The sequence below is a fragment of the Triturus cristatus genome, chromosome 1_2 (genome assembly GCF_964204655.1).
Source record: "Triturus cristatus chromosome 1_2, aTriCri1.1, whole genome shotgun sequence".
In the NCBI taxonomy this organism is placed as follows: Eukaryota; Metazoa; Chordata; class Amphibia; order Caudata; family Salamandridae; genus Triturus; species Triturus cristatus.
In genome coordinates, this window is record NC_140580.1 from 416062707 (window position 1) to 416087791 (window position 25085).

The 25085-nt window shown below is 42.6% G+C and overlaps 1 protein-coding gene across 1 annotated transcript in view; it reads right to left on the bottom strand.

The window, feature by feature from the left end:
• Window positions 1-25085, bottom strand: part of PCDH15 (protocadherin related 15) — a 2378624-nt gene that overhangs the window by 476494 nt on the left and 1877045 nt on the right. Inside the window, exon 24 of the mRNA XM_085614969.1 lies at window positions 8919-9028. Within this exon, the coding sequence (XP_085471095.1) occupies window positions 8919-9028 (110 nt within the window). The remainder of the gene's footprint in view (window positions 1-8918; window positions 9029-25085) is intronic.

A 25085-nucleotide genomic window follows, 5' to 3' on the forward strand; every position in this document is an offset into this window, starting at 1 on the left:
CAAGGCTTTCTTGATCTAAATGCACTTTTGATCCTATTGCACGTTACCTTTATTTTGACTGCTGTATTTTTCCCAAGTGTACAGGTGAATTTATATATACAGCTTAGTTGTAGTATGTTGGTGTTTCTGTATTTTAGATTCATTTTCCACATATGCACTTTATTCCTTTCTATGCTGTTCTCAAATTAAATGCACTTTTGATCCCTTTTAACTGTATTTGTATGCAAGCTGCTACATTCCTTCCATGTGTAGAGGTGTACATACGTAGGTAATGCTTTTTTGTTAAAGGAAAATTTATAATTAGTATTGTACTGCCTTTTTGATTAAAGCAATGTCTCTGCTCAACTAATAAATACAAACAACTGTAATAAACAAAAAATGACACCACCAGAAGGAAACCCCAATAGAAATAACTAGAGTTGTGAACTGTTAAAAACGTAAGGCATGAAGCACCAAGAAAAAGTAAAGCACATGTCATTAGTCACTGATCATGGGTAACTGGGACCCGAACTTGGTGCAATTTCAGGCTGACCATGCTGACTATGTGTCAGGTTCACCAATTGAGTTCATCACAGTCAAGATTTAGGTGCCGATTACGATCCGGCAAAAACCGGGTACGAACCGTCGGACGGAGGCTTTTTTCCGTCCGACTCGTACCCGGCCGTAAAACTTTACAAACATGCAAGTACGATTCGCACGGAAACACCATTTCCGTACGAGTCGTACAAAACACCGACCGACGAAAAGATACATACAAATGGGATCCGGGGAATGCGCCGACGTGACGTCGGGACGCTCTCAGGCCGCGTTTCACGACCCAGGAATTACGATTCGAACCGACAGCAGTCCGGACGGCAATATTTTTACGGCACCCAAAAAGTGTCGGAAAAGCGAAGTACGGCGCGAAACGACCAGAGTAGGTGGTCTGGTAAGCGCCGTACCCCCCCCAGCCCCCGCATGTACGCGCCGTACCCCCCCAGCCCCCGCATGTACACGCCGTACCCCCCCAGCCCCCGCATGTACGCGCTGTACCCCCGTGTATGTACACCCGTGTTCGTGTCGAACCCCCCCGTGTATGTACACCCGAGTACGTGTCGAACCCCCCCGTGTATGTACACCCGAGTACGTGTCGAACCCCCCGTGTATGTACACCCGAGTACGTGTCGAACCCCCCGTGTATGTACACCCGTGTACATTCGAGTCGTACCCCCACCCGTGTATGTACGGTGCGTACCCCCAGCGCGTAGCGTAGCGCTTGCTCACTTTGCCACTGGATTCAAGCAGCCTGGCTGAAGACGGCTGAAATGCCAGAAACCGGTCCTAGGAAGCTTGTTTCCGGTCCAGGGAAGGCATGGCTTGGCAGTTCGGGCTGGACTGTTCCCATGAGGCACAGGGTCAGACTGATTTGCATATGGCCATGTTTGAACTGGGGTGGCAGAGTGGGCTAAAGAACGGTGATGGATCAAACCCAGATCTGCTGACTGGGTGTGAGTGTTTGATTGGTTCCGATGCTCCGTCCATCACCAACCCCTTTTGTACCGCTTTGTTCGCCATAAGTTGGCAGGGTATGCCCAGACGTGAGTCCCTTGCTCATTTTGCCACTGGATTCAAGCAAGCCTGGCTGAAGATGGCTGAAATGCCAGAAACCGGTCCTAGGAAGTTTGTTTCCGGTCCAGGGAAGGCATGGCTTGGCAGTTCGGGCTGGACTGTTCCCATGAGGCACATGGTCAGACTGATTTGCATATGGCCATGTCTGAACTGGGGTGGTAGAGTGGGCTAAAGAACGGTGATGGATCAAACCCAGATCTGTTGACTGGGTGTGAGTGTTTGATTGGTTCTGATGCTCCGTCCATCACCAGCCCCTTTTGTACCAATCCCTAGCTACGGCATTTTTAGAAAACAGCTGAAAGCCTTTTTATTTTAAATCCTCTCTCCAGTTTCTTCAATGATCCCCTTGCAGCACCCTATTCTTCTAGGCAGCGCCGAGATGCCCCAGGGTGAGTTGAGCGCTTTATAAACTAACTAACATAACATAACATAACAACATATAGTACTGAGAAATGTATCTTCCTCCAGACATTGCCACCTCAAGTTTACAGTTTCCCATGTGCCCTTCTAGTTCAACCAGAGAAAACACCCAGAGTTTAAGCAATTCTCAAAGCATAGTATCCCATAGTGATTAAATGTGCAAATTGAAAAGCTACATATTTGGCAATGTGCCCTGAGTGACTGTTCAACTCTTAAACCCAAACCCCACTCAATATAATTTAACCATCTATACTTTTTAAATATATCTCTGCACTTCAATAATGGCTATACTTACTGACAACTGAAAGATAAAAGGTAAACATATTCTGGGATTTTCTCTTGTATTCATATTACACAGATTCTCTTACTGGGCATATATATACAGAGAATCAAATAATACAAGAAAATAATCAATTTCCCCCTCAATGGAAAGTAAATCATTTCCTCCCATGGGACACATTCAACTTTGTCGAGCAAACTGTTTTCATTTTCATGCCAGACTATTTGTACCTTTATATCAGTGCTAAGACATTGCCTTACACCAGGAAATCTTCACACATCTAAGCCATTGAGGGATGACTTCAAAATCCTGTTGCTCCGTTATGTTGAATCCTTAATACCGACACATCTGTTTACTCACACATGAGTGATCTTAGCTTAATCATTTAAAAATAATTCATAACTAATACATCATATAAATATTTCATAGACTGTAACAAACAATCACAACAAATAGGCATTCCAGAATGTTGTGTTGTTTAATGACTTCTGCCAAAGTTTAGAGAGCTATTGTGGGAGCTTTCACTGGATGACTGTCTTATTTTATTTTCTTAACTTTAGGTTTTATGGTCAACAAAAATAAAAACAAAAAAAAGCTTTACGGACAAAAACAATATGGGGTCTTACATTGTATACAGCAAATCATACTGGCTAAAATGCTGGAACAAACTGAGGTTTGAAATGTAATGTGGTTGTCATGTGATTACTTTTACATTAGTGGACAGCAAGAGACAGACCCTCCAATATGGTTCAGTCCCCCAAATGGCAGCCACTCTTCACGATCAAGAAAACAACAACCCCATTAATGAGATTTCTGAACTCCCAAATCCAGAACATATGTGTAAACTATTGCCCTACTGAAGCCAAGGACAGCTGCAGGTCTCCATCTTGATTTGACAAGATTGATTGCAGAGGTGCCCATATGTCTCTTGGCCTGGTTGTCTTGGGTGGCGTTGACACATATGCATCCATTGTGTCATCACAAAATATCAGATCCGCCACACACTACTCTTTCAGACCATTGATGGGACATCTCCAATATACATACACAACAACTTGCTGTGCAACTGGATTCAAACTAGTCTGTCTGATGAGGGGTGATACCCCGAAACTGGTCCCAGTATGCTTGTTTCCGTCCAGGACAGCCCTGGTCTGGTAGTTCAGGCTGTACTGTTTCCATGAGCAGCAGGGTCAAGACTGATTTGCATATGACTGGGGACAAACTGGGGTGGCAATGTGAGCAAAAGAACGATGGAGTCAACTCTGATCTCTTGACTGGTGGTGAGTGGTTGAAAAGTTTCAGCAGTCCTTCCATCATCTTGTTGTGTTTGCTATGTTCACCGTAAGTGGCCAAAGGTATGCCCAGACGTGGGTCCCTTGCTCGCTGTGCCACTAGATTCAAGCTAGTCTGGATGATGAGGGCTGACACCCCAGAAACTGGTAACAGGATGGTTGTTTCTGGTCCATGGAGGACCTGGCCTGGCAATTCAGGCTGGACTGTTCCCTTGAGGAGTGGGATCAAGACTGATTTGCAATGGCTGGGTCCAAACTGTGAGCAAAAGAACCCTTGCAGGTGTGCGATGAAGCACGGGGGCATCTGTGAGGGAGATATCCCTGAAGAACCCCATCCAATACTCTGCTATTGTAGGTTACAACCAGGCAAAGTGAAAGGGGCACAGCATAGCCAGCAGCTGTCATCATCATCCCACAATCCTCTTGTTATATTCTATGTAGGTATCATAATATAGACCCCGGTAATCTCATCACCCTTCACCTATATTCTCTCCCTACATTACACTTGTCACAGTTTACAGGGACTGACCTTTTACCTAGATATTACACTGCATTCAGAAAGCGGGTTTTCCCTGGTTCGAAATCTCATACATTATGCATGAGGATTCTTGAAGCAGAGCAGGACTACCATCTTCTGTATGGAAACTATGTACTAAGTTAATTCCCAACGTCATCCTTAGGCCGACACAGTAATACAGCAAGGTAGGACCTCTGGGGAGACCTATGGGTATATAAGCATCACATCTTGCTAAGATAAGACAGAGGAGACTGAGACTTCCCGGCCGATACACTGACCAGAGAAGCTCAGGTTCCTGCATGCAGACACTCCAGCTCGCAGTGGTCTAACATCCCTCGTGGGGTGTCCAGCTCGAGACCAGGACGGGATCCCATATTCTCCCACTTCAGGTAATGGGGTTGACTAAATTCTAGAGGAATTCTTAGCTTAACACCTACACCTATTATAGGTACACTTAGGTACATCTAGATAGGGAGGCATCATAGGAGTACGCATCTTTTATCATGTGTGTTATATACTTGAATGTATTCAGGATTTTAGTAAGATGGTAGAACTATACCATCCTTTTACATTTATAGTACTGTTAACCATTTATATCTTATACTGTCTAATGGTTGTTGCAGCACATCTATTCTACACCAGAATGACAACTGTTCAATTAATGATTATTGAAAATGCCCAGCTTGTTTTATTTGGTGTATCTTTCTAGGACAGACAAAGTAAGCACGAGTGACTGAGCAAAAGATAGTATATTGTTTCAACGGTCCTGAGAGATCAGAGTTGTCATGTTCGATGGTTGCCAAGAACTATTCTCTCCTTGGTAAGAGGAGATTCTATTGGCAATGTGAGCTAGTTGGTACAAGAAGGCCAACACACCCATTGGGGGTGATCAGAGTTTGTCTGACACCAATCCTACAGAGTATGTTGTCTAAACGCGCAGATCCTGTTTATCTTTTATAGGAACTACACAACACTCTCTCTGCCACACCCTATGAGTGTGGTTGACTTGATGTGCGAAATCATAATTTAGCAATCTTATTCTGCTGCTTTGGGTGATGAAAAAGGCCTAATTGCCATCTGTAAAGTCTCCTAGGGGAAACGTAGTTTACAATACATGCAATACATCGTGTGCCATTACAATGCGGGCAGTACAACGACCGCGTAGTTACATCGCATACCATTACCAAGCAAGTCATTACAATGACTTGCTGTAGGGAGCAGAAGGTGTTGGATTTAAAACCCAACACCTGCCCTACTGTTGCACAGACTGGAGTTGGAATAGTAAATTATACTATTAAAAAATCCAGCCCCCCCCTACAGTAAGTGGTGGTAACGACTTGCGTTGTAATGGTATGCAATGTAACAACGCAGTCGTTATAATAACCTCATTGTAATGGGATGTGATGTATCACATGTGTTGTAACCTGGCCTATTGGTTTCCTAGTATCCCTCTCAGGTTGTCCTGTAGCCCTTGCTGAAGAACAGAACCGTAAAGTTGGGAAATCAGTCACCTATTTTCTGGAGTATGAAGCGACATTGTTAGTGTTTGCAAGTGCTCCAATTCTGAGGAAGATGTTAGGAATTCTGCAGTACAGGTTGTCCTCAACTGATAATACAGGAATAAATCCAGAAGAGTACAGGAAGTTCCATTGGCAAGTGGCAGCCATGAGATGAACTGACCATTTGGAAAAAAAGTTCCTAACATAATGACACCTAGCTTCTTTAATAGTGCTATGACATTATATTCCATTGTTGGTGAAAGCTGTAGGTTTCCTAACAGTGGCAGTGCTGGGGAGTACAGCATTAACTCTTCTGTGTTTTTAGACAGTCTGATCCACTCCCATCTTTTGCAGGCAGCTATTTACTGGAAACTGGCCTAATAACCATCCAGGATACCTGGGTGCTAGGGACGTCATTGTCCGATGCCACAATTAGGTGGGTGATGATGTGTGGGGCGCACAACCAGAAATGTGTAAAGTGTACCCAGAAGAAATAAAATTGTTCAAAGTCAGATGCTGGGAGTTCACCCCACTCACATTGTGATGTAAGGGCAGCTTACCCAGTTCTGGGCTGCTTTCCTGCCCATACCAGATTGATCATGAGTGACCTCCGCTTAAAAGAAACTGCATGGATAGCCTGATCAAATTGTTCAGAAACATCTATAACAATTTAGGGAGGATGAATATTTTTAACAGTGCAATACGGCCAGCTATGGACAAGGGAAGTCAAACTAATTGATTAACTTGTTTCACTATTTTAGCACATGTTGCCCCATATTATCCATGAGGACAGAGCAAATGTAAAAGCTAATCTGAATCCCTGGGTACTTAAGTGACTTCTCCCTCCATTTGAGTCGGACATTGACGGTGCAACGTTTGGTGCCCGGGAGTTAAAGGGAATATGACTGATCATCGAATCCGGTAAATTTGCAGATAATGGGACTAGATGGGTGCCTTAAATTTTAGTGTAAAGTGATTAGTGAGAGTAACTACATTTACACTTGTGTTGATGGAAAACAACTAATTATCCTAATAACTGCAAATGTTCAGCAGGTGTGCTGCCAATATATGAAAGGGTGCTGGTAGTCCAAGTGCCACAAATGGCCACATGCAACACCACTAGGAAGAAGATCATCTATCTGGTAGCTTTCTTTCCAGTAACAAATAATACTAATAGAACATTTGGAGTAGGGAGCAATGGCAATAAATCAGGTGATTGTTCATTCAAACTGGCATTGATAGTGGTGTTAATTTCATACTAACTGCATGTCTCTATGCGCAATGTTTCTGCATGTTGAAGCTGCTGCCTTCCCCCTTCCATAAAAGGTCTTAAGGTACTATGAGTATTAGGGTGCCAAAACTAAGGATAGTTCCATAGTCATTGGTGTGTAATGGAGATTTCTAAATGTAAGAACTCTAGGACACTTTTCAGACCCTATCACTGAACAGAAAACATTTTTTCAATCAAAGGACTGTCATCAATGGAAGAGGCCTTAGTCTCCCAACTGACTTCCTTACATATGAATCAGACATAAGGTACCCTGATCAACTCCAGCACACTTCAAGGACATTTTAGATTATTACAATCACTTCTTAGGTTTTAGAGAATAGATGAATACATATGTTTCATCTACTTTGCGGAAACGTTTTTTTATCCAACTAAATTATGATTAAAGGGTATAATTCAGTTTCAATAAACAAAATGAATGGTGTAGATATGAATGATAATTAAATATTGAGACAGTAACACATACATTGAATCACTTTCTCAAGAGACATAAAGAATGCTTGAACAAGGCAGTGACCCCTGCCCTAGAGATCTTTAAGTATAAAGTTCAACTAGCGGTATTATATGGGGCAGAACTATGGGGACCCGCATGTAGAAATACATTTGAAAGCCTTGAGAACAAGTTTCTTAGGGGCTTGATAAAAATATCTACTAATACCCCATTGACACCCCTCCTTCTGGATCTAAACTTGAAACGAACAGATCAACATGCAATATTAAGACCATTATTGCTGTGGGTTAGATTGTGGACGACTCCAGAATTACTTGACTACAAGAAAGGCCTGAAAGAAGTTATGGATCTCGATAGTTGTAACACAGTTTATTGGTTCAAGCATGTTAGAAATTGGTTAGGCATGATCGGATTAGCCCACTTTTGGAATGATCCTGAGGCTATGAACTCGTGCTCTAGGAAAATTGTTAAACTATCCTTTTGGTCATATGTGAGGTACGAGTCAGTGTATATAAGAATCCATGGACCACTAACTGAAAACTTTTTATTGTTTAAGGATGTAGCATCTTTCGAACCCTTTTTAGACGAGATTCATCCGCCATTATCAAAAACTTTGTACCTAAAATTTAGATATGGTACACTTAGAACGAAGGCGCTTGAAAAAAGCTGGGCGAAATCAGGAAGTGATCTTTGTATTTCATGCACTCATGGTACTAAGGAAGATGATTTACATATACTTCTATTTTGCTCCAGCTATGCAATACCAAGGAAAAAGTGGATAGTGCCGCTTTGTCATAAAATTGGTTCAAGATCCTACAAGGAGGCTGGCAGAATTTTAAAAACTGATACCAGCCAGGTGATAGTTTTTGGAGTTAGTAGATTTCTTCTCGCTGCTAATTTTATTAGAACAAAGTTGGGCCTACATTTTTAAAGAAAAAGAAAAAAAGGGAAAACATATATAAAAATGCACAACTATTGTTCACTAGATATCTCCAAAAAGACCACGACAATCAAACATTCAAATTGTATGTTTTATTACCCAACCAGGAGGATGTTGTTGTTGTTTTTTATGAACTTTTTACAAAAATGTCCTAGCGGTTAGTGATTTAATACTATTTTAATAGTTTTTAAATTATATTTATTATTAACTGTATTTTTAACTATTGTAAAATTTTCGCCCGGGCCAAATGTGTTTGATAAAGAATTATGTAATTAGATATTGTGTACTCGGATGCAACGGATATATATTAATAGGTTAGTTTAATCAATCCTCTTATTTTTTTCCTTTTTAAGCTAGCAAATGTAAAATTGTTAGAATAACAAATGTTTTTTATTGTATCTTTTATGATGCTAATGCGTCGAAATAAAGATTTAAATGAATGAATGAAATGAAATGAATCACTTTTTGATTGGTTGGATTGGAGGGAAAAGGCCATCTTCCACAAAAAGTTTCAAACTACTTTTTCAGTACTAGATATTTGTATCATTATTTCAAATTACGAGCTACCATCCACATGTATGCTTTTACATGTTCTGCAAGGACAACACATAACATTGACTCACCTTCTTCATTTCCAGAAACTATTGTATACACAATAGTTTGATTCAAGGCGGCTGCAATAACAACAGTTACTTCTGTACCGAGGGCTGCATCTTCGGACACAGGGGCTGGCCTGTGGAATCCAAACATATTTTTTTAACCATTACAATTCTGTATTCTTCTTAAGAACTATAATTTAAAATATATATAATGTACTATAATACAACTCTAAATCTGATGTCAATACAATCAATGGAAATGCTCACAATGTGTTACTCAACCTGCAAATTGACAGATCTCTGAATTGTTTACACCATTTCTAGCCGCTGCAGTGGGCTTTGCAGATGCATTCCATACAGTTTTGATGGAGTGTAATAGAGATTATACATGCAGTAGGATTGAATCATATATATTTATTACACGTACAAATAATGAGTTAGTCTGTTGGCTTTCAGCAACTCCATAACATTGAGCTGGATTTGACTGCCCAGTTGACAAATATGCTGTATGCCTTCACTAATGGAAGGACCCACCTGCACAAGGTTTTTATAAAACTGTGATTTTTTACCGGTTCAGGAATAAAAAAAAATATTTTCTCAATTACACTCTGGCAGGGTTTACCTCTCCACCATATTAATGTAGTATTTAAGTTGGTAAAAGCAGGCTAAAGATGATTGTGTGGAGTGCAGCCCAAAGTACATACTAGTGGCTGAGATGAATTCACGCATTCCACCCATCCCTTTTTATGCTGTCCGGCATGATCTAGGAGCACTTTTCAATGAGATGTGTGTTCCAGGCTCAATGTACCACAATTCTTAAGCTGCATCTAATTGATGAAGCCCAATATTGCTCAAAACATTCTTTGGTTGTGTCTGTTGATATTTTTATTTAGGGCACTGTCCGGTAGCTTGGCCTGGACTACCCCCTTTGGGGTGAGTGAACAACTCATTTGCATATGGCTTGCCCCTTTAGATATTTGCCCAGACAAGCTAAAAAATCCGAGTGCATTTAAGAAATCGCTCTTTTGGTCAAGAAAAATTATATTTTCACATCAATTTTCATCGAAAGGAAGAAATGGATGTAATGTTGCTGCACTGACAAACTGTTTACCGGTGATGTAAATTGCAATTCAGTGGTTTTCTTCCTGAGCCAAATTAAACAGTATTAATATTCTCTGAACTATGAATTGCATTTTTTTCTTTGGTTGCTACAAACCTATTCTGGTGACAACTTTAGCATATCTAGGGTCAGTATTGCAAGCACTTTAATTTTGAAATGTGGGGAGGGGAATGCCAATGACAATTTCAGGTCTTCAATTTTAGAAACTCTAACATTCCAAATGGAAAAAAGTGCCTCATAATTCATATGGTATACGTCACGCTGTACACTCATTCCAAAGATATATTGGATTGATGTGCAGTGTAGATGAAGGTGTTTGCTTCCATCCCTTCCTGGATGTCAACCATATTTTTTATGAGATCTCTGAAATATATTTTCAAATCTTCCACCTTGCTCTGAAAGGATGAAATTGCCCATTTGAATTATCAGATTGTTTGGGCTGATTTGATTCCAGCGTTATCGCTCTTTCTCCAGGAGCTGCCGTTTCAAAGATACAACACTTTCATTTTCGGGTTGGGCAACTCCATTAAGGCTTACTAGCTTTTCTCGGCCTCTTGGACTACAAACAAAATAAGTCACTCAGTAAATCAATGCAAATCATTTTGCTGGCTTCCTAAGAGCTGTAAAATCTTCCTAATGCGAGCCATCCTTTGAGTCAGACTAATTATTAATGCCACTCAAACTGAGGTACAATTTTCGGCAGGTAGCAATTCATTACGTAAAGACTGCTAGGGAAGTTAGTTATAAAGAGGCATGTCCCTCTGGCCAGCTAAAACCCATGATGCTGCATCAAGGAGGAAGGAGATACAAATATAATCAGTCTCGGGAGAGTGGCACCAGAGATGCTAAACACCAAATAACTCCATGCAATGATTGATACATTTTAATTTCCCAGAAACACCTCGCTAGTGACTGCACTCAGTAGCGTATGGCAGAGAATGAGGGTGGAGGGTCAAGGGGGACTAGGGGTAGCAGGGGGACAAAATAAACAAGCATTGGCATAGCCAATAGGTCTCGCTTTAGGGACCTTATAAGTGTTTAGTTATGCAACTGTTGCATGGCTAAACACTTATAAGGTCCCAAAGGCGAGACCTATTGGCTATGCCAATGCTTGTTTAAAACTGCTGTGACGCGGCGTTGTGTCTGGCAAGTAACACCTGACATACGGGATCAAGTTACACCGGTTTATCTCGTGCACAAAACGTTCTGCCATCTTGAAGAGTAACTGACACCTGGCGGAGGTAGCAGGGGCACGTGACGGGTGCTCGCGAAATACCTGCATTCCAGCTATTTACGACTGGGTTGAGCAGATGGCTCATTTTTTAGGCTTAGGAAACTTGCGCTACAAAAGACAACTTATGATTTGTTTTTACTTTTTAATGTTAAATATTTTTCCAACATTAGTCCTAACTCCGCTCCCTTCCACGTGGATCTTTCTTTTGTATTGGTATGTGTACAAAAGCGCGGGAAATGTACTCCAAATGTTTACGAATACCGTCCATTTAAGATTTAGTGAGCGTGCACCACTTTTCTACATATTTTCCTCGTCGGCTTTCATGATATAACACCGAGGCTGTTTAAAAGTGTAAATACTGGAATATGAAAGTGCGCCACAAAACCAACTTGAGGACTCTTTCAGGCGAAGATAGGCAATGGATGGGCCCAGGCTGGATTAGGAGCGTGTGGGTTGTGGAATATTTTTCACGGACTAACCCAGAGCTGAAAACTTGGCCACGTTTGTTGTTTGTACCACACATAAGAAACCTGGGAGTATTTCATAGGTACGAAAAATAGGACTCAGGTATCAAAACGGTCTACACCCGTGGCTGTTTTCGTCTTTTACGTCTGTGTGCTCTGAAGACAGCCCTTCACCCGTGTTTGTGAAACAGATAACCATATGTATATTATTTTAAACATTAAACCAAAAATATAATTTATTTTTAAACCACTCAGCCACCGAATAACTTCTTGGCACTACACAAAAAAAGTGTAGCAAAAACACTTGCATTGATGATTCGCAATGTCCAATCCGCTCCATTCAGTCAGTTCTATTAAGCCAATGCTGCTGCCCCCACATGGCAGGAAAGCCCCTTACTGGCTTCTCGCTCCTCTCTGAGGCTTGCCAAGGATACCCCCACCTATGCAGCTGGCCCTGTCGTTGTTCACTGCAGTATCTAGCACCCAGAAGACCCAACCCTAACGGACTCCTAGTGCGCTCACATGTCTTGTTATTACGAAATCCTTCCGGTTCTTGTTTTTATGCATCCAGCTTAAAGTCTAGTCCAGTACAAGAAAGGAGGCAATACTTTGGTGTGCTTGCATATATTATTTATTGAGCTAGTAATACCATCAGTTCTGCCTCTAGGCGCTATGAGAATTCGAGCAGGAGAGAAGCTCCGGTATGCAGAGTGTTGAAACAGGAGCGCTCTACAGCTGTTCTGAAGAAAGGCGCTGGGGCCAAGGTGGGGGGGGGGGGGGGGGAGGGGTGCAACCAACCACAGCTGATTGCATCCTGTGCAGTTTTGTGCATGGATTTACTGGAGGATAGTTAGTTGGTTGACTGGTTTGAACTTTACATTCAAGGCCAGGGTTCAACGCAAAGCGAACCTATATTCAGCAGAGAATAGGCAGCGCGAGATATACTGGGGATGTGTCAGCTCACACAAGCTTTCAGTACAAGCCCCCTCCAAGGAGACAAGGTCCCTTCACTGGAACGGAGGCAGGGCGTATGTGACAGAAACAAACACGTGAACATATTAAACATATCCACCATCGATAAACAATCACGCAGTCAGGAGACAGTCTCAAATTTGCACATAATAAAAAAAATCCACGGAAAACTCGGCAGCTCACCTAAAATAACAGCGCTATCGGGACGGACATGTTTGGCTAATTAACCGAACAGCGCTCCGAAGCAGACTAGGAACGGGTAGCGCTGAATAAAAAGCCCAAAGAAATAAATGAAAATTTATAACTTGAAACGCCGCGTTTATAATTTGGGAGCCCAGCGTTACACCGAGCAGGCTTCTGGGCAGTGAAAGTGGATTTTTTCAGTCAAAGACCCCAAACAATGTAAAGCATAAAAACTCAGAGTGACACCTCTGTTGGGGTGTACCCCCTGAAGCCATCCTTATGCAGAACAGCGTTGCAGGCAATGAAGCCCGCCAACAAAACACAAGCATTACAAACCGAAAGAGGCCACTTTAAAGTCGGTTGTTGTTGCCACTACGTGGAGCAGGCGCCCGGGCAGTCACTGTCTCAGCACACGGAACAAACAACGCCAAGACCCTCAACACCCCACCCCATTCTTTTGTTTTATAACACAAGACGCTCCGGGCAATCGTCGTGAAATCTCCCGCGCTCCAGAAGGTGACGACACAGGATCACGGGTGCGACCTTTCACGCTAATTACTTTAATAACTCCTAAAAAAGTGCTCACGGCCGAAAACTGAATATGATGCAAAGTGGATATATGAACCATTACTAGGTTATTTGCTTGCGGGTGTTCATAATATATATTATGTTGTTATAGTTACCAACATAACAATATGTACACACTTACAGATATAGGACACCATTAAAACAAGCATTGGCCGCGGCCGTGACCTGGAGACGAAATATGTGGTGGGGGAGGGTGTGAAGCGGGAGTTGTGTGGGCGCGTGGTCATCGTGATCGCTATCGCTCTGGAAGTGAAAGTGATCGCGATGAGGCACGAGTTTTCAAAGTGCTGCTGGCGGCCGGCTGCGCGCGTGCACGATCGCGTGAACGCAAGCATTAGGCCAGCCAGCAGCACTTTGAAATTCCCATATACAAAATGTCTCTTCGAGCCAGCGCAAGCGCTGGTCTCAGCGAGACCTAAAAAGTACCAGTTACTTCTTCCACTGGCCACTTCTCTCCTCTGCTTCTCCGGTGAGTCCCGGAACCAGGAAGCACCCAGGCTCCCCATAGCCAATCATAACGCTGCAATGCAGCATTGTGATTGACTCCACTAAGCCAATCACAATGCTGCAATGCAGCATTGTGATTGGTCGAGCGCCATGGATCAGTGCTCAGATGGGGACTGGGGGCCTGGGCGTGTGCCCACCAGGCTGTGTGATGCAGTCTGGTGGGAATCATGCAATGTGCTTATGGCTGTTTGGCTTGCCGAGATGGCTGGCCAAGCAGTCATGCACACTTGTAGTGTGCAAACCACTCCTCCCCCAGGGCCAGCAGCCCCGCCCACCCTAACCGAGGCCCAAAACTAAGAAAAATAAAATGATATTAACCACATTATTATCATTTTATGTTTCCTGCTCACAATACAGTGGGGTGACGCTTCTCTGCCTTAGCGGAGGAGCAGCCGATGACTGCACTGTCAAAGCATAACTTGTATTCTGCCACCTTTTATTGTCAGTTCATGTAATCTACTTCTGCAACGTTTTCCATGTTATGTTCCATACTACACCAGAGGGTGTTAGAAGACTTCTTTGACTATATATGTTCCTCATCTGCTCATATAAACAACTCAAAGGCTTTGGTAGATATTTAGTGTATGGTCGGTGGCCACCAACTTGTCAGGGTGGCAAAGGTATTAAACCCAGCCACCCTGGTGGATAAATCACCATAATTAGAGATCTCTACATGTCCAGTAGAGATCTACATGTCTTCAGCTGAGCCATCACAACAGCTGCTTCTCTGAGGTCTGTACGTTTCCTGAGTGGCCACCAAGTTTTACGCAGCCGCTCAAGAAACATTTTTGCTTTTCATAAAGAAACTCATAAAGCAAGAGTTTGGTTTTGAAAATTAAAAGGCTAATGGACATGACATCCAGAAGTTTTCTCCAAGGTGTGGTGGTCATTTCTACTTGTTTCTGTTTGAGACTGCCAGAGTTTACCTGTGGTCTTGAACAGGAAAAAAGTATATTAGGAAATCCGTCCGATGCCTAAGAGGTGTAAGGATTATGGTTGCGCTGGCCGAGTGTGTGAGTGCCCTCTGGCAGAAACAGGGCAGTTGCACAGGTCATGATAGAGCTGGCAGACCGTCAATTTGGCAGAAAAGGTATTCCCCCCACACTTGAGGGGGAGCACCTTCTCCGCCAAACGCTTAATGCTCCCTTTTGATTGTATGTCAAGTCAAGATCCAGATGTATTCCTGTACAATGGCAGGCACCAGAGTGGAATGAGGATGAGTATGGCCAACCATCATGTCATAGTTGTTAATGTAATCAGAAGCATTCCAATATAGTACAAAAAATATGTGGTCTGCAGGACTAAAAGATGTCCCAATGGACTGCACTTCACTGAGTTAGGAAAAAGATGCATTGGGGAATATTCCCTACTGCAATGATGGCCATCCGTAAATTGCTAGTCTGTCCCCACCCTACAACTTTAACCCTATGAATGATGTAAACACATAGCTCCTTTTTATGAGCTGCTCATTTTCACCTGGAGCAATGAAGAAGTATGCCACCTGCAATGAGGGTCTCTGGGTCTGTAATAATCTGGTCTGCAAACTTCGATCCAACAATTCCTGGATCATACTGCAGGGGAAGCAGGCTGAGGGCAGTGGCACAGTCCACCTCCAAACCAACCAACACCTGCAGCAGTATGGGGGAAATAGTCAATACACTTCCGGAACAGACAGAAGCCTGTTCTAACCCACTGTGCAATCACACACTTGCCCCCATTTGCAATCCTGCTAACACCTTCTGCCAACTCAGAGTAGGTGGACAAAGTCAGACATCTCGGATTGAGGAAAAATGCATGGTAAAGGACCCAGTATTTCCGAGTCCATGCAGTTATTATTATTCCAGGTAGAATACTCAGAATAGCAATAATTTGTTGCAGGGATACCAGCTGGAATTGGATAGAATGGCACCCGGTATCCCTGTAAACGATTCTGGCCAATTTGTAACCAAAAGGGTGGCATCCTTGACATAGCTTCGAGATAAGAGCCACTAGTATAAAATCAGTCCTCTTTCAAAACTTTCATTTATAAAATGATACCAATGCAATCTATAATGGAACATACCCTTGTTGATGAAATTAGAATTGGCAGAAAATAATTATTCCAGAAAATCTTTCAAATGGCTATTGGTGTTGTAATATGTATGGCAGTCCGCCTATTACAAATAGGGCAGTTGGACTTTATTAAGCCTTGCAGTTTTGCGAAACACATTTAAGAGTTCTTCACTACCAGGACATGTAAAACTTAAAAGTGCATGTCCCACTTTATACATACACACTGCACGCTGCCCTATGGACTATTTAGGGCCTACCCTATGGATGATGTATGTTTATTAAAAAGGGAGGTTTGGGCCTGGCTTGAGGTTTATCCTGCCAAGCACATATGGCTGTTTAAAGCTGCACACAGAAAGGCTGTAATGGCAGACCTGAGACATGTACAAAGGGCTGCTTAATTCTGTTGCATAAACTGAGTCTTTGGCTCAGCTCTACAAGGTTTGTTTTCACAACCACAGGTGACACAAGTAAACAACAGTGAAAACAAGGAAAAATCGTAACATCATTCATCACTTGTTACATGTTCAATAACATGTCTTCAAAATGAAATTTAAAAGGGGTCTCTGCGATGGAAGGCACGATTGTTACAGGATTTGATTGGCACAATAAGTGCTGTAGGTCCACTAGTGTTTTCAGTCCCTGGGTGCAAATAGTAGCACTTTACTAGGGTCTTGCAAGTAAATTAAATATGCAATTGGGTATAAGCCAATGTTACCATGTTTAAAGGAGAGAGAACACACACTAGTTAGCAGTGGTAAAGTGAGCAGAGTCCTAAAGCCAGCAAAAACGAAGTCAACAAAAACAGGTGGATGGAAGGCAAAACGTTTTGGGGAAAACCACACGCAGCATGTCAGGTCAAACAAGGGCCAAGTCTGATTTGCACTTAGCTGGGTCAAAACTGAGGTGGCATGATGTGCATAATAATGATGGGTTGGGATGAGGCCCAAGTAATTTCCAGCAGCTGAGATTATTTCAAGCATTCCATCCATCACTTTTGCTTTTTTGTAAACATTGGTGTGTTACTTTTAGAATTTGATTATTTTTCTGCCTAGGCCATGTGCGCTCTTCTTTAAGTGGTTAGTGTGACCTGACTGTTAATGGATCCTCTGTGTTGAGAACCCAACAGTGGATAAAGGACTTGGGTATCAGGAGATGTTTTTCCTCCTGATAGGATATCCATCTGGGCTGTATCCATGAACTTAATTACACTACCAAAGGTACCTTCCCTGCTGCACGCATATGTAACTCACACTTAGGCATGCCCCCTTTATTGGCCAGCTAGCCACCCAGGCACCGATCGCAGGAGGAGACAGGCTGCCACCAGAATCAGTTTTGAGTGGCCTTTGAGTGGCCACAAGGTAGAGTTTGCTATTATCCAAGCTATTACACAGGGCACAGGGAGTTCTGTACATGGGTAGAAAGCTTCTGTCATGTTGGGTTTAAATAGTGAAGAACACTGTGAGATAAATTACAGTACAAAACACATGAAACGTTGTAAACGTGACTAAGGGCACCCCGAGACCTCTAACCCATTGGTTAGGGAACGGACGGGGGTTCTTCCAACCCACAGACTGGCACTGGGATAACATGTGGCACCCTCCATACCGCCTACAGAACACATCTGGAACTATGGGAGGCAAAAGGACTGCACCAGCTGTTGAACCTGTGGAGAAAGACCCCAAAGGCTGGACCTGAACTCACTTGTACCTATGACTGAGAAGTGGACTCCAAGTGACTGTTGTCTCACCTCATTTTAAGCTACAGGGACACAAAAGCTGCAATAAAGCCATCTTATTGAAGAGCCCAGCTGACTAGTTCCACCGGGTACTGCTCAGAACCCTGCCGGCGGCTTCCACTGGAATGAGTCCAGACCCGCAAGTGGTGTCCCAAAGGTCCTGGGGATCTTGAATGAGTGCCACAGTGTACGTCTCCTGACTAACACTGAAAGCGGGGAATTAAAAACGCTATCAAGAACTTTTGTCTGGAGAAGTGACCGAAGACTGGGACCAAACCGCCAAGTCAATCCGACAAAGCTGTGTTGCTGCTAGGCCAAATATTCAGGTTGCTTCCACTCTGAGCTTTTCCACAGCAACCAATCCATTTCAGCTGGATATTATGAAGAAGATTGTCAGCATTATGGACACCTGTTTGGCTACAGCTTGCAACCTTGTGCACTGAAGGAACTCGAGGTCCATAAAAGTGACAAATTCTGGAGGTAGAAATCTTCACCGGAAGATAGTATTGAACAGATTAGTCAGTTTAGGGCCTAAATAGTCTTTCAGGGCTATGTAAAATTTGTTGGTAAAGCATCAGGTCCTGCTGCTTTACTCCTTTTGAGGTTATTTATTACATCTAATACATCCTTCTGTGTAATTACAGCATTTAAGTTTTCACAGGAGTCTACATCTAGTTTCGGGATTTGTGACTTATTTAAATAAGCGTCAACTGCTATGAGTTGGGGTGATAGATCCTCTTCGTATAGTAACTGGAAGAAATGCTCAAATGCTTCTTCAATACCTACTTTATCTTCTACTATCTGTCTGCTGTTTCCCTTATGGATAGCAGTTATCTTATTTCTATTAGACTCAGTCTTGAGCTTCCAGGCTAAGAGTTTACCGCTATTCTCTCCCCATTCATAATTTGTCAGAGAGCTAGCTTGCCACCTCTTTCTTATTTTTTTCTCCAGGAAAAGGGACAGTTCTTGTTTCTTATTCATAATTTCATTTTTCAAGATGTTTTGTTCTTCTTCTGAAGTTGAAAGTTCTAACTTTGCTTGTTTTTCTAATAAGTCAGCTTCTAATCGTGATATTTTAACCCCTTCGCTGCTGCGGACATTCCGCTGCAGCGCTGGGGGGGGCAGGGGTGCAGCGCGGTGGGCCTGTGCTCATGACGGAGCCGCTCCGTCATGAGCCACAGTTGAGCTGTGCTCATGACGGAACGGTTCCGTCATGACTCCGCCCATTTGCGTTGTCCCCCCGCACAGGCAGGGAAACAGCGCCGGCGGAGCGGCCGCCAACGGGCGTGTCATGACGGAACCGTTCCGTCATGAGCACACGGCAACCGTGGCTCATGACGGAACGGTTCCGTCATGAGCGGGGAAGGGGTTAAGCCGCTTCAGTTTGTTTTTGCCTGATGCTATACCGACTAATGTTCCTCTAATAAAAGCTTTGTAAGCCTCCCACACTATCCTATCTGAGAATTCGCCCTCACTATTTTCTTTCAAATAATTCTCCGTTGTTAGTCTTAGGGTATCGATAACTTGTTGATCTAGCAGGAGTATCCGATCTAAAGTCCACCTTTTTACGTTCTGCACTGACTCATACTTTATAATTAATTGGATCAGAGAGTGATCTGAAAAATGTGCGGGCAAATGATGAACTCTCCTGACTTTGTTACTTAAGAGTTTATCGACCAAAAAGAAATCTATTCTTGAGGCATGGCCATATTTATAGTTCCTAAAGGTAAATTTATTAGATTGATCACCTCTGGAATTCCAAATATCAACTAAGTCCAAGTCATCTTTGAGCCTGTTCAAGCATTGTCGCATTCTAGGTAAGTTGAAAACTCTGCCAGATGGGTGTCTGTCTTTTTTAGGATCTAACAAGATATTAAAGTCACCTCCCAATATAATTGGTGTGGTTGTGATATCAGCTGCACGTACAATGATTGAAGAGGTGTGGGGTCATCTATGTTGGGGCCATAGTAACCCACTGCTGACAGTACACTATCTCTGTATTTTATGTTTGCTATGGCCCACCTTCCTCCTGGATCTACGATTTGCCCTACCAACGTACAAGGCCGTGATTTTTTAATAATAATGGCGACACCCTTAATATTACATTATATTACATTATTGGTTTGCACAGACAGACTCTCCAAACCAACTCTCAAACTTTATGGCTTCAAGACATTCTTCTCTAAGGAGGTGCGATTCTTGTAATATAATTATATCCATATTTAGGTATTTAAGATACTCGAAGATTTTTTGTCGCCGCCCTCTCGTTCTTAACCCGTTCACATTCCATGTCGCTATTTTCAAGTCACACATTAGGTTTAAGATTTTCCCTGCTTTGGACTTCGGCCCTGTTTGCTAAACCATTTACATATTGGACAAATATAATTTTGTTTTTTTCCCCCTATGCTCCCCACCCAAAAAGCAACCAAAGTGTGCAAAAAAAATTATAAACTTGTGTGTACCCCCACCCTGGAGAACCCTCCCCACTATCATGAGCAATCCTTGTTGCCCAGTTCGAGAACCGCAATCGAAGGCATGTTTAGTTAGAAACAATTAGGCTCATAAGGCTACCTATCCCTATTGGTTTTCATGCGTTCCAAAAAAAGTTACACTTCTTTTGGGTCTCTGATATTGTAAGTTTTGTTGCACCACATTATGCGTAGGAGGGCTGGAAATTTCATCTGTACAGTGGCTCCTTCCGCCCTGAGGTCTTGCATATATTTTCCTAAGGCCCATTGCCTATCGGCTGTTGCCTTGGAAATATCCAAGCGAATTTTATAGTTATACCCATCCTTGGACAGGATGCCAGAATTTAGCGCCTTATTCAGGATGCGTTCTTTTACTGAATAGGATTTGAAGTTGACTAGGATTCTGCGCGAGTTTTTCCTATCTCTATCGAGTCTGAATGGGTCTCTATGGGCCCTTTGTATGTCTTCATCCAAATCTTTTTCGTCCAACTCAGGTACAAAATCTTTTAGGAGGTTTACTACAAAGGACCTTATATTCTGACCTTCTTGGCCTTCCGGGACATTTAATAGGCATAAGTTATTCCTCCTAGCGTTATTTTCTAGAGTTTCAATGTTATCGTGAAGTTCTCTCTCTGCAACCGATGCTTTTTCGTTATTACTCTGGCAGAGCTTCATCCTTGATTTGTTCCAAGGCCGTTTCCACTATCACTACTCTATCTACAAGCGCATTGACTTTCGTCTCTAGAGCCTCGCAAGTGGCCTGAATTTTCTCCTGGTTTATTTCGGATTTAGCAAATCCCATTTTCATCTCCTTTAATAGTGAGGTCACGAGGTCACCAATGTCACCCCCCAGGGGAGTATCCGTGGCTCGACCACTACCTTGGCCTGTGCAAGGATTACCGGATGTTGGAGGTAGTGGATAACCCACAGATTGTGGTAACCCTTCTGGCACATTGTCAGTGGTAAGCTCATTGTCTTCTCCCAATTCGTTTAGCATGAGTGCTTGATATTTATTAGGTGACTCCATTGTGATCAGCGAGATTGAGGGTGAGGGTGAAGGCATTTTAACCACTCCCCGATACTGGCTTCTCTTGAATTTTGAAGAAGGAACGCAATGAGGAGTCCTTTTTAAATTTGAACCCTTCTTTAATTGCGCTGTTTTTGCAGCCCTCGTAGAGACCACCGCTGTTGTAACTCCTTTAGTTTTCTGAGCCCTCTGTCTTCTACAGGTATATTTAGCTAGACCATTAGCCTGTGGTGTACCCAAATCCTCCTCTTGTTCCAAAATCAAATCGGGAGCTTTGACAGACAGATCAAAAACTTCACCCCCTGCTGACGCCAGGATCAGCTCTTGAGCGTCATTTTCTAAAGTACTTGAAGTACCATTGGCGTCAATAGGATTAGAGTTAAAATTCTTACCCCCTGAGGGTAACACGGGTGATTTGGATATGGAGGGGCCCCTCTTCTTGCCACGACCCTTTTTCCTGATTGAATTCATGCAGGCAAGGCCTTTTAGCTCATCGTCAGAGTTAAATCTGAGTGGGTATGAAAGTCAGCTGAATGGCTAATATTAAACCTATTCGAGCTATTTGAATTATTTCCGTTGTGTCCACCCGGTGTGAAGTTTAGGGACCCCCAGAGACACTCAGGAGGATGTAAGAGCTTATGAGGGGGCCCCCTAAAAATTTGCCTTGTTGTTACTCCTCGATAATGTTGATAAGTGTAGGCTGCCTTTTCCCAAAAACCACCAGCTTTATTTTTTAGTTGTTCTGTGCAGCCACTGTCACTGATAGGCCCCCAAATAGCCAGGGAGAGCACACTTCCAGGTGTCGCACCAGGTCTTGGCCCGGCTTCCACACTCCACTCGCTACAGTAACCTCGCATCGACCAGGACAAGCACCCCCCTCAGCCTCGGCTCACCTGTTCTCCATCCACCGAATGCGAAGTCAGTGCCGTAGGTGAGCTCTCCCGCTCTTCCGCTACAAATCACCGATAATCTCGGCCAGACCAAACAGGACCGGACCGGCCACCTCTGATCGCGTTTCACAGCCTCCACGAGTCACTGGTGAGATCGGCGGGGCCGACGAAGCTCCTAGGCTCCGCAGGTGTGTACTCCTAATTCTGCCGCTGCAGCCCGCCGATAGTCTTCGGAAAGAGAATCAGTGCAATCTACTCAAGTAATTTAAATGAGACATCCAATAGCATAAATACATTACTAACAGGCTTTGGGGAAATTTCTGGATATCAAATAAATCATCAAAAAACCGAGGTAATGCATTGGTACATATCCAACCCTCAAGTTGAATCTAAAAATGAAATTAGATACCTTGGGATCCAAATATTAAATAATATCAATGACATCGCCCAGGTTAACTTGCAGTTAAAAGCTAAAGAGTTGAGGAAATTATTGAAGTCCTGGAGCTGTCCATCCCTTTCTTTTATAGGGAGGGTCAATGTAATAAAAATGACTATCCTACCTAAGTTTACTTTTGTTTTCAACGCCATTCCTTTGGAGTTTAATTGACTACAGGTAAAAAAGATACAAAGTGAACTGAACACTTTCATTTGGTCGTCGAAAATCCCCATAATAGCTTGGAAGAACTTGAGTCAGAAAAAACACTGAGGAGGGATAGCTAGCCCGAACCTCTTGATGTATTATAGAGCCTTTCATTTTAAGAATATAAGGCATCTCTTGCGAGACTACAATTCATATCCAGCAAATTGAAAAGCAATAACAAAACATAGTCACTGCCTTTATAGGTTCGGCCACCAAAAGTTCTTCAAAAAAGTTAAATTAAAGGTACTAAGATCTGCATTTAAACTATGGTCAGACATAAGGAAAATATGGCAGTACCCGTACTTTAGCCCGCAAGCTCCGATATGGAACTCTCCAGGAACTCCCGAATGCTTGCAGGACTCTCTAGCAGTCCCTTTGAAAAGGGCTGGAATAGCAAAATGGGGAGATCTCTTGGAAAATGGAAACTTAAAATCATGGGAAGAACTTGTGGTAATGATGATGAATGAAATCTCGAGGTTTAAATTTTAACAGTTGGCTAACTGGGCTAAAGTTCAAGCTACTTGGCTGGATGATGTCACAAACTTAGAGGGTGAATTCCATAAAATTATTGAGAAGAAAGAAGTATCGAAGTGGTACTGGTGTCTAGTGGAGAAGAAGAAAGCAGACTATGATATTCCACACCTAAAATGGAAGAAGATTTTTCCGGCTGAAGACTTGCAACAAGCTTGGCAAGTATCCTGCACTTACTTAGGGCACATTATAATTTCTTCACCTCTTAGGAAAAATCATTTGTTTACTTTGTACAGATCTTATTGGACCCCCGAAAAGCTCTCAAAAATGAACATCCAGGTGACGAAAAAATGTCCAAAATGCGGTGAGAAGGAAGCAAACGATATTCACATGTTTTACTCCTGTCACCAGCTTGACTTATTTTGGAGTGAAATTGATAAGATTATTGATAAATGCTTAAACTCAATTATTAAGGTAAGAGCTTTTATTATTATTTTTGGTATGTTGGGTAATGTCGATCCTAATATTAATTTAACAAAAAAACTGAAATACCTTTTGTTTACATTCATGCTCCTGGCTAGACATGAGATTTCTATAAATTGGATTCTTCCTTCTCCCCCTACGATTGATGATTGGGTTCGTTCAGTAGAAAAATTTAGGAATTTGGATAAAGCCAGAGGGGATTGTAAACGTACAAAACATTGGGAACTATGGGATAATTACAGGCGGTAGGACAGGGAGGGCTGTCCAATGATTTAAACATCGCGATCTAAACAACCCATGAGTCTATAAGGGCTGTAACAGTGTCACACTAACTCATGGAATCGTTGGATTTAAGGCATGGCTTTTACCTCTGCTCTGAGGGTGGTCAACTAGAGAGGTGACCCGATTGCTTAATCAACAAGATCGCATAAATGAGGACAAAAAAAAAAATAAAGATTAGACCGTGTAAAAGCTTGTTCTTAAAGGTACCAGGGTGATCCAGATATAACTGGACAGATAATTGGGGTTGAAGATACTGATCTTTTTCCTCTAGAGTTAAAGGAAAACGGAAGTTTTTTTTTTTTATATGTGAATACCCATTCCCTTCCCAAAATAAGGGTACCTCCTACATCACCTTTCATATTTTATTCAAGGTGTTGCATTATATTTTTCAGGATTTAGACAGACAGAGGCCTGGGCAGATTTACTAATATCTCATGCAATGAAGCGCAGCAACATAATTTGCTCCATATAAACCGAGATATAGCACTCTGCTCTCCTTGTTAAATACTGGTGCACAATTTGGCTGACTTTTACCATGCAAGTACTTTTGCAAGTACTTTTGCACAATAGTGCAAAGGAGACTGCCTGAGGTTAGCGTAGGTTTTGAATTGGAAGGGTACCTTTCTAATACAAAATACTAAGCATAGACATAATTTAACACTGTCCCCAGTTTATATGTCTGTTGTACGGCACAGCATATTTGGAAAGTTACAGAAGTGTGGAGAAAATAAAAACATTCTCCTTCTTCGCCCCTACCTCAAGGAAGCTTGTTTGGCACTAAGCCCTGTCGAAATGCCTATAAATGTAAGCAAATAGTATGTGCATAAAAATCATGGGTGGTACCCTAGAAACGCCCATGTACCACACATGAGAGCCGGGTCTGGTGGCTCAGTGGACTAATGTGTCCATGGCAGGATCCTGTGTTTCACCTCATGGTCACAGGTTCAAACCCCGCAGGGTCCACTCAGCCTTTCATCCATCCGAGGTCGATAAAATGAGTACCATTGAGTTGGGTAACAATAAACATCTGTTATTCAGCGCGAAGATACCTCCGGTTGAACGTGCGCTTTACAAA